The following is a 10633-nucleotide window of genomic DNA, read 5'->3' as shown; positions in this document are numbered from 1 at the left end:
TGTAACGTGGATGTGGGTCTGAGTGTCAATACAATGATTGAGAGACTTTTTAAAAATCCAGCTGTCTCTGGTTTGTTTTTACAGACCTCACTGTACAGATAATCATGACCTGTCAGTCCGAAGTGTCAGGTGTGGCCTTCATATCCCACTGTGACTTGAACATGCTGTGTCACAGCTGAGTGGACTGTCAGTGGAGGAAGACCATGAGTTTGGTCAAAAGCCCATGAAAAACTAGTGCACTGACCTTTAGGATTTTTTTTGTCAACTGTTCTTTAAAATATAAAAGTACTGAAGAAATGTCATTTTAAACAAAGTGTTTTATTGTAATACAGTTTACAAAGAAACACCTGTTGGACACCCAGTTATAAACAAACAAAACAATAAAAACAGACTTAATTTACACAGGCATTCCTTTGAAGGTCAGTGGTTTAGTGTCCTGCTGTTGCAGGGGATGGGGAACTGGGGAATAAAAACAGTAACTAGTTTTGTCATGGCCAAACACTATTTTCATCAACATAACCATTGAGACCTCACCATGTCAACTGGAATTCAATTGGAATAGCTTATTTTTATGTTTCGAGCATCAATATCACATAACATTTTGTTGTTCCACATGTACTGTATTCACATTTTACAAAAAAAATGTCACCACTGCATTTCATTTTATACTGAGTACTAGGTCCTGCCTCGAATTCATAAGGGGAACAAATCAAAACACTTTCATTTTTAAAACACAATACTGTCATTTTAGCATGATGCCTTCAGGGGGCTCACATAATGAATAGAAACACTGATGGATACTTTTCAATATTTTTTTTCTCGTTTCACTTCCATCTCCATCACTTCAGTTGTTGGCTTGTGCTGAGGGAAATGAGGGAACTTGGGAAGGATAAAGTGACACACACACGTTAAGTCACACAAAGACAAACAAGTGGCAAGTTATATGAAGATATCTGACATCTGAGGAATATCCCTTTTTAAAATGTTTAACTCAGATTTATACATGTACAGTATTGTACAATGAGTAGAATTTCTGTGATACTCCATTTGAATTTGAATTATCACTGTATTATTGTATTGTATTGAGACCCTGAACCTAAACCAGACCACACTGTACTGCAAACAGCTTGTCCTTTCTGAAATACCCCAAAAGTGGCTTGGGTGTGAAAGAGGGAAGTGTATTAATTACTGTATATAACATAATGGCCAAGCTGCACTCACGCCTCTCCACACACGCTGCAACACAAGAAAAAGAGTCAGAATCAGGTGAGATGGAGTTGTTTTTCTCTCTTTGGTGTGGGAGTAGAATCTGTGTGGGCTTGATTTAAGTCCAGTTTGTAACATGCGCATTATTTCAGCACTGCCAGCATTTCCACAACCATATCACAGGGGAATGGGGGTATGGAGTCGAGGCTCGTCTGAGAGCAAATGGGAGGGAGGAAGGTATGTTGGTTTTGCGTGGAGGCAGCAAGGCTCTTGGCAGTAGCTTTGGTTGCTGCTGGGTGGGTGGGTTGTGGGAGATGAGGTGGTAAATGGGGTCCAGACAGAGTAGTAGCACTGCTGTTGGTGGTGGTGGTGGTAATGGAGCTCTGCAAAACATTTATGATCGTTTCCTCCTTCCCTCCAGGTTTCTGAAGTTGGAAGGCCTGATCTTCATCTCTGCAAACTCAATAGAGTGCTCATGGCCTTTCCAGTGGAACCAGTTCACACCCTGGAGGAGAGAAGGTACATAAATGATGTTGATGAAAACATGTGCCATAGTGTCGATTTTGATTTAGAATTCAGCATCTGATTTGTCTCACTGACAATACCTATGCAATATATACATCATTTACTTGATACAGAGCATTGGTGGGCTATGCACATAGTTGTTTACAGCACCAGTCCTCTCCAAACCATCTGCAGGACTCAACAGGGCCTCTATTAAGCAAACTGCTCTCTGAGTTCTGCTGGAAACAGCCATACTGTACCTTGCTGTGGCTGTTGTCTCCATATCGTCCCATGAGGTTGACACGGTGGCAGTTTTTATACCAGAAGGCTCCCTTATAGGACAGGGCACAGTTGGTGACAGCAATGTCATTGTCATGGTCATAAGTGGAGAATGGACGATTATGGTGGTAGGTCATGGAGTCACCTACAAAGACACACAACAGAGATAAAGTTAACAAAATGGACAGTGCTACAGTTTCTGAAGGAGGAAGGAGAAATGGATGAATTGCAACAGCACAGTGTGTACTTGCTGCTGTCAACCTAACTAGGATAGTGCTACTGAAAATAACTTAACTAATTCAAGACAAAAAGTAAAATGTGCTTTAATTTGACTACAATGCTTAAGGGCCTTAAGAGAATACTGGCAGCTGTCTACATTTTCTTTTTGTTGTATATTTTCTCAATACACAATATTGTGTGTGTTTGTATCTAAAATGTATTCAAACACAGCAGTGAGCCACACTGGGTGACAGTGTGCTTCATTTACTTTGATTCAGTCCTACACACAGTATACCATCCTTCTACTGGAAATGCTCAACAGAGCAGCAAATATGGAAACTAAATAGAGTATTTGTGAGTCCTGGGGCGACAGAAGTCAGCTTTACCTGCTGTTCCACTGTATCCTCCTACATGGACTTTGTAGCGGGTTCGAGGTTCAGACACAGAGAACTTGTCGTACTGGGCATAGGCTGTTTCTCCCTTATCTCTCAGGTCAACTCGTAGCTCATACTGACCTCCAGCTGTAATCTTATGTAGGTTGGACAGCCCTGAATCAGAGAGGAGATTTTCTATGAGCTAGACCTACAGCAATCATGAACAGCTTTGATAATGATGGCTTTGATAAAATATTATCACATAAATATATATTTTTTATTTAGATAACAAAAAATATATTGTGGCTAAATAATATTTAAAGTTTAATTATTGATTATATGTACAGTTTTATGCATTTCAGTCTTACATAGAATATTTTAAATTGATCAGTGAACCCAGTAACCTAGTAACACTTCTTATACCTATCCACACATCTATAGGGACATGTATGTATTTTGCAATAAACAGACAGATAAAATATATCTTATCAACAATGCATGACACAGGAAAAACTGAATACTATTCATTTTGTATAAATCTCCTTAATCATTGGATAAACTCAGCGGTGTGTCCATATGTGTTATGGAAGGCTGTGGTGTTTGCTAGAAATTACCCAGCCAGAATTCATCATTCATGTCTCCAAAGCCGGCTGTATAATTCTTCCAGTTGCGGAAAAACTCCAGTTTACCACTTTGACGTCTGAGGAAAACCTGCAAAGAAAAAACAATACTGTAGGTGAATAATGTGTGATTCTGCAGTCCCAGTCCTAATTATGTGTACGTGAAACATCTAGCAACTACATCCTTTTACAAACAACTTGAAAATACTCCACTACGCCTGGGACAAAAGAGTGTCTTTATTTGGTAAATGTTCCACGCTTGTCACCACCTTTGTCAGAGCTTTTTAGCTTGAAACAGCTGCCTACTGTTACTGGATACATGGTTGATAGGAGCAGTGATTAATCAAAACAGTAAAGTTGTAAAACCAAAACAATGAGCTGTAAGATGTGAAAATGCTCAGTGGTGCTGCAGAGAACTGCAGATTAAGGTGACTGAGTCTGAGCAACACCTTTCGCTTTACACATACACATTTAACCCTGCATTAATATAGAAATATTGATTCATGCATATTTGAATATTGAATTTTACATTACAACTCTGCTAGCCAGTGACTTACAATCCATCCACCCCCATCAGTGCTCATGTCACAGTGGACCTGGATGGCCTGGCTTTCATCTCCTCCCAGATAGATAGTGTACAGGCCTGATGAGGTGTCACCATTCAGCAGTGCCTGAGAACAGTCCCTGGGGTGTCTGTACAGCACACCAGCTACGAACACACACAATAATAATAAATTGGACCACACAGGCTGAGACTTTGAGTGACTGCCAGAAATACAGACCACCTGGGGTGAAGGTTCTCCACAGTGTGCACATGAATCTACTCACTGGTGGTGAAGGTTGTAGTGATGACTCTGCTTCTCTTGGGACCAGCAATAGCCTGCAGCTTGACTGAATATTCTGTGGAGGCGCTGAGCTGAGCCATGTTGTATGATACAGCGGTGGGACTCAGGACCACATCCTGTTGAAAAAAAAAACTTATTTCTTATTCTCTTATTTCTTTATTTTCTTGTTTTTTTTTTAGATAGTTTCTATATGTCCTACTGAGCAGATAGACCATTATCAGAGGAGCCCTGGTTTCTACTCACCCGGATGGTGCCATCCGCAGACTCAAAGCTGAGGATGTAACCAGTGATATCGGCACGTGGTGGCTTCCAGGTCAACATAGCGTTCTCTGTTTGAATGTTACTAGCAGCTAGATCATGAGGGGCGTCCACGTCTAAATACACAAAAACACGTCATTTAAAATGATCTAATACCATAGACTAGTTTCACATCACACGTATTTGTCCATTCAACTAGACTAGACAGTTACTTTGAGTGTAATGTAGTTTGAATCAGTAAAGCTAGAAAAGAAACAGATCAACTTTTAGCTAGCTCACCAGTGATAAACTCAGTTGTAGTGGCTGCACTCTTGGCCAAGTCCCTCACAGCATACACCTTCACAGTGTAGTGTGTCGCTGGCGTCAGTGAACTCATCTCAAACTCCACCACATTTCCTGAGACACGCTCCATCACTGGAGCCACTGACATGACACAGACAGGTAGCCTTCAGTTAGATCACAGACAAACTTGCAGGGTAAGCCAAAGCAAACATGGTTTAGATTTGTTCTCAATAAAAACGGCTGTACTGTAGGATGTAAACACTTTCTCCTTACTTTTCAATGTACACTATTTGTGTTTATCCGTATAGTTGCATGTTCATATACTATATACCTGAGTCTGCACTGTAGGTGATAACATAGCCATCTACAGTAGCAATGGCGGGCTGCCAGAGCAGCAGAGCTTCAGTGTCTGTGATGTTCACTGCAGTCAGGCCACGGGGCTTATCTAGAGCTGTAACACACAAACACACATACAAAATATCTGATTTAAATATCTCCCTGTGGACAGAGCTGTGGTGTTTGGCTATTTTAGAAGCAAATGAAACCTCTACACTTTTAAAACACTAATTACCATACATGTATTTAATGAGAGTGCTTGAATAAAACATTGCTGCTTAGCTAACTGATTGCTTATGTTCTTTGGTAGACACCACAGTGAAGCCTTCTTACTGGATGTTCAAGCTCATCAGTACTGCATGCAAAGCATTATTTGAATTCAATTTGAAGCTTTACTGATTGTAAATTTTATTAAGCAGGCGTTATAAAAGCAAACCAATATGCATTTTACATCTGTTACAATGTGCCTTAAAATAACAAATCAAGTTATAATGCAAGTTTTCCATGAGCTTTACTGTACCGGTGGTGACGCTGTCTGACCCAGGCTTGCTCTCCCTTTCGCCCTTGACTGCAACAATAGCGACCTCATAGATGACTCCAGGTGTCAGGTTGGGCAGCACAGTGTGAGACTCAGACCCATCCACTGTCAGTGTCTTAGCATTACCTGGCAGTCAAAGCAACACACAGGTGTGAGGTTCTCCTAAACATCACCTTTTCTGAGTGAGCTGTAAGCTGATCCTCCAGACCAGATTTTTTTCCACTTCTAACAATTTAAGTTTCTTCTCTCATATAGAGAGTAGGGAAAATCAACAGTTTTTGTAAATGTTTTTATTATGTGTTGTGCATGTCCATAACAATAAACTTTATATCAAGCTAGTGTAGATAATCTTCTGATTATTTTCTGTACACCTCTCCAGCCCTCATTCAGGGGAAATAGCTACAGTGAGGCACTAGGGGGCAGAATCAATCCACTGCTGGAAACGAGTCACCCTGCAAATGATGTAGGATTAAAATGAATGACAGAAGACAGACAGCACTGAGAACTTTCATAGTGGCTACAAAATCATTAACCTTAATCCTGAGCTGATTTCAAAATTATTTACTGCAAAATCTCTCTATTTGAGGATGCTTAAGCATTAAATCTTAAAATCTACACTGCGGTTCAACTTTCAGAGTTATTCACTCATGGACTCTAACCTCCATGAGCAGGCACGTAAGTGACTTTGTAGTTGTCCACTCGAGCTCTTGGAACCACCCAATGAACAGTGGCGGACGTGTCAGTGACATCAGAGAAGCGGATGCCCTTGGGAGAGCCCATGTCTGCCATGAACATCACAGAAACAGGTTAGAGAAAAAACAACAGTTAATAGTCCATATGTGTACAAACCCTCACAGCGTAGTGAGGAGTGGAAAACAACATACAGTATAAAATGCACAGTGTAGACATATTATAGTGAGTAATTTCTGTTTTAGAATTAAGCAACAGACAGAAAAAAACACACACATATTCTGTTTTAGTAGCCAGAGCAGATCTACCACTGAAAGGCACTAGTTTGAGTTAACATAGCAATAGAGAGAGTGTGTGTAAAGAGAGTGAGGTAGACAGACAAAGGGGGCCTGGGGAGGCTCAGGCTCATGGAGAGACATTTCCCAGCTAACAGCGATCCACAGTATCTTGCGTGACAGACCTGAGGAGATTAACTTGCCCCCATTTCATGGAAACACAAAAGTGAAACATGTACCACGCAACTCAAGAGTAAAGCCTTACCCCCAGGCCCAGGGAGGACATGGGACACAGCCATACACACACATTATATGAGACACAGACAATCCCCCATCCCTTCTTCCGATCCCACCCCAACTCCTTTGCAAAAAAGACACTGACACATGGGCCAAGGCAAAGACATTTGGGAGGAGGACCGAACAGACACGACTCAGAGTAAAAAGCTGAGTAAATGTCCTGAGTGGGGGTAGACTGACGTGAACCTTTGAAAGGCCTTTTCTTCAGTTTTGGGTTGACGCTTCAAAGCCAATACACAAATGTTCTGAAAGTATCTTGGACCCTTTTTATCCAGAAATCTACTCATTACAGGGTGAATAGGCATCTGAAACTGCATTTAGAACATCATGGGATACTTTTTGCAGTTTTGCACTAAAACACTAAAAAATGCAATTAAAATAGTACAGTAATTATGCATTGAATCCATATTATCAGACTGGCCAGGACCCATTATAGTCGAAGGTTTGTATCAGTAAACCTGTGTAAAGGTCTAATACTGATCAAGCAGCAGTCTGCAGCCCTGAGATCAACAACCAATAAGCTGTCACATGGTCCACTGGACCCCAGGGTCTGTGTTCTCTGCTACTGCTGTACATTTCAGTTGTGATGGGAGGTCCACTACTTTCTGCTCAGGAGCACAGACAGACAAGTTGAAACATGAATTACCCCAACATATAACTGCAGACACAAGGAACACCATGCAGCTGCATCCAGGCACCATCCAAAACATCTGCTTTAAAACGGAGGCAATCTTTTTTCCATTTTTTCAAACTGCAAAACTAAGTACCTTAAACACAGAACTTTCGTTAATCAAAGGTTAGTGAATAAAAAGATATGTTATATTAAAATATTAGAACACAGGTATTAAAGATTTCTCATGCTGTTACCATAAAAGACAAAACTGCTCCCATCCTTTCCTGTGTACCTGTTCTCACCCCCTCGATTACAGACTTGGAGCGCCTTCCCAAAATAAGCCCAAAGATTTCGACTTTGTACTCGATGTCCTCAGTGAGATCTGTCACTGTGGTGCTTCGCTCCTCGCCACCCAACACCAGCTCTCTTGGTTGGCCTGGGCCCTCAGCCTGGCTCACCATTATGACAAAGGTGTCGAAGCTGTCCTCTTCAGCCACCCAGACCAGCCTAAAGCTATCGGTGCTGACATCAGAGACTAGTAGAGACTGCACCTCCGGTTCTGTCTCTGAATGACAGGGGAAAGTCAGGTTTCTCCTCTGTGGAAGAGTGTGTTGGCATTTGCGGAACTTGGCAGTAAAAGCAAGTGACAGCACTGGTTATGTGGTAGTTCAGCATCAGACAACAAATAAAGACGCCCAAGTTTGCAGAGTTGGAAAAGAAAAGATGAGTTTTAGCACAGTCTGGCTAAAAGCACAGGAGGAAGAAAAGAACTTGCAGCAACAAGGGGTCAGTTATGAGTCAAACCAAAGTATCCAGTGGTTTTTATTCAAGGCATAGTTAACTGGCCTATCAAAATCTCTGTGGTTAGCAGGATGAAAGAGTGGTTTAGTTAAGACTGTGATTGTTACCAGAATTCAATCGCAGTAAATTTTTAGAAAAAACAATACATTAGTCAAACCCAGAGATGCCACAAAATTTAAACTGTTGACTCATGATCAATAAAGGAAGGACATGGCCTCCCACCCAACAAGAACAACTTTTAAAAAGGAAATACTGAACTTCAACAGAAATTAAATTTGTTAGCCTCTTGCACAGTATTGAGTTCTAGGAAGTTGGCTAAATTAACACAGAGTTTATTCATCATATCCACCACTGACTTCTTCTGATCACTGTTTTTGCATTTTACACTCCAAAAGAGGAGGTTAAAAAAGTGGAGTGTGCCACACAGCTAAAACTGAAAAGCTGTCTATGGGCCTCTGTTGAACCTAAAGGTCAGCACTGTCACGGTGCCTTGCTATTGGCCAAAGGTGTAAATCTGTGGTCAAAGATGAACTATAGCACTAAAGCACCAAAAAATGTGCAAGGATTTACTTTGACACAAATCTTTAGTCATCTTTGACACACATCATTAATCATAGTGTTTCCATTTGGGTTAATTTAATCATTTTAAATGTTGGTGTGTTTAATTCTAAAATAATTCATAGGATTGACTATGAGCTCAGCTTGTAATTCTTTAAATGAATTCATATTTTATTTAACTATTTTGTTTTTTGAGAAACAGCTACTTTATTAAGAATAATGGTCAAATGCAGCCTTTAAGTATGTGCATACAGATAGAAGTGTAAAGCTACCAGATAAGCAGTCATTAGCAGCAGCTAATAAGGGCAGTGATAAGATGGAGAGAGCGCAGGAGCCCACTGCAGATGGAGAAAAAAGCTCTGTTTCTCCAGAGGATGAGTCCGCTGCCACTAATTAGCTGGTGAAACTTCCGACTGCAGCACAGATGGATACATAGACTGGACAGAGCTTTTAAAGCAGCCTGGATAGAAGCAGATATAAGTGGGCTCAGGAAAGCCTCAATAAACCCAGTGCCACTGCTCATTAAAACACTACACCAAATGTGAGGGTCTCAGGGGTACTTGAACTAGCCTGAAACCCCCTTTTTATTGTGAGGAAAAACGCATGAAGCATTTGTTGTGAAAAGAAGCAGTGGAAATGAGAAGCAGAGCGGACAAATCCCAGGGAGCTGTCACTCTTCATTAGTTGCTGGGCGGCTTTAGCTGGTCAGTGAAAGCAAGGGAGGGCCACATCCATCAGCTAACATGTGCTAGCTTGCTGCTGATTTCACCCTCCCACCACCACCACTTACCCCTCTACTCTATATCCATCCACAACCCCCCAAGACCTAAGGGAATACAATCCCTGCTCACAAAAGGGAGCCTGTTATTGGAAGAGGTACACATCGGCGCCAGCTAACCTGCTGAAAAGGGAGTCTGCGAGCAGAACCCCAAAACTGGTTCCAGTCTCGCCTGATAACTTTACAAGAGCAGCTTGTGGTATGAATCACAACTCAGCCGAGCTTGTTCTGGATGCTGTCCACATCTTTTTGTGGTTCCATCAGTCATTCGTTGTATAAATCTCTCTTCGTTAATCAAAGTTTCCTCGCTCTCTTTTCAGCAGAGGACTTTATTTTGCCTACAACTTTGTCCTCCAGCAGGCCGACAATGACCACCGTGCATAACATAATCAAATTAGTCAGCACTTGTATTCACAAGTTGGAATGCTTTATGGATTGAGTGATGCTAATGAAAAATGTTAAGATGGTTAGCCATTAGCATGCAGACAATGGGCCATGTTGAGCGTATGCCATATTCTGCTTGGCCTCAGAAGCCCCTGGCACCCTAGCACCAGAGCCCAGGGGCAATGGCAGCATCTGAATGAAGAGCAGTCTAGGCTTGGGGGAACTGGGGATGCATACAGAAGAGAGGCCTCACACAAAGTGACAAAAGCGCCTCAGGGTTTTCTTTTTCCTCTCTCAGTCCTCCCATTTTTCTTTCACTTGACAGATCAGTAAAACGCTGAATGATAATGCCCATAGATATGGTAAAATTAAGAAACTGTCAACCACCCCAAAACTGGTTATTTTTGACCTAGTCTGGGCAAGTGGCTTTATAAGGTCACAGCAAAAAGATATTTCCCTGAGAGTTTGCTCCATTTGTAAAGGTGGTTAGAGGTCATTAGAAGGCAGTATTAGCAAATTCTGGTTTTGCTGTTCACGGCCCATTTATTAGGCACATTCTGTAATCACAGCATGGTAATCACTGATAATGACGGTGATTGGTGTAGTGGGTGGGTAAAGTAAAGCACCTGTTTAGTCCCAGTTAAACAGCACGCTGACTTTTTTTTATGTCTTTCTGCCTGTTCACGTAACACAACTGGTGCTGTTTCAGACTGGACATGAACCAACAGGTGACTGATAATTCAAAGGTGGATCAAACACTGATCTGCGGCTATTAT

The 10633-nt window shown here is 41.5% G+C and overlaps 1 protein-coding gene across 1 annotated transcript in view; it reads right to left on the bottom strand.

Annotated features, from left to right (window-relative positions):
- Positions 1-299: 299 nt before the first annotated feature.
- The window catches only part of tncb (tenascin Cb), a 42269-nt gene continuing 31935 nt past the window's right edge, over positions 300-10633 (bottom strand). Inside the window, exons 13-24 of the mRNA XM_026322461.1 lie at positions 7629-7901; positions 6121-6243; positions 5444-5587; positions 4919-5038; positions 4585-4728; positions 4291-4421; positions 4031-4163; positions 3760-3911; positions 3197-3293; positions 2595-2756; positions 1971-2134; positions 300-1711 (exon numbers count right to left, since the gene is read on the bottom strand). Coding sequence (XP_026178246.1) covers positions 1601-1711; positions 1971-2134; positions 2595-2756; positions 3197-3293; positions 3760-3911; positions 4031-4163; positions 4291-4421; positions 4585-4728; positions 4919-5038; positions 5444-5587; positions 6121-6243; positions 7629-7901 — 1754 coding nt within the window. The 3' untranslated portion in view covers positions 300-1600. The remainder of the gene's footprint in view (positions 1712-1970; positions 2135-2594; positions 2757-3196; positions 3294-3759; positions 3912-4030; positions 4164-4290; positions 4422-4584; positions 4729-4918; positions 5039-5443; positions 5588-6120; positions 6244-7628; positions 7902-10633) is intronic.

This window comes from Mastacembelus armatus, chromosome 9 (assembly GCF_900324485.2).
Source record: "Mastacembelus armatus chromosome 9, fMasArm1.2, whole genome shotgun sequence".
NCBI classification, from domain to species: Eukaryota; Metazoa; Chordata; class Actinopteri; order Synbranchiformes; family Mastacembelidae; genus Mastacembelus; species Mastacembelus armatus.
Note: the sequence above shows the minus strand (reverse complement) of the source record. Positions and strands in the feature narration are given on the sequence as shown.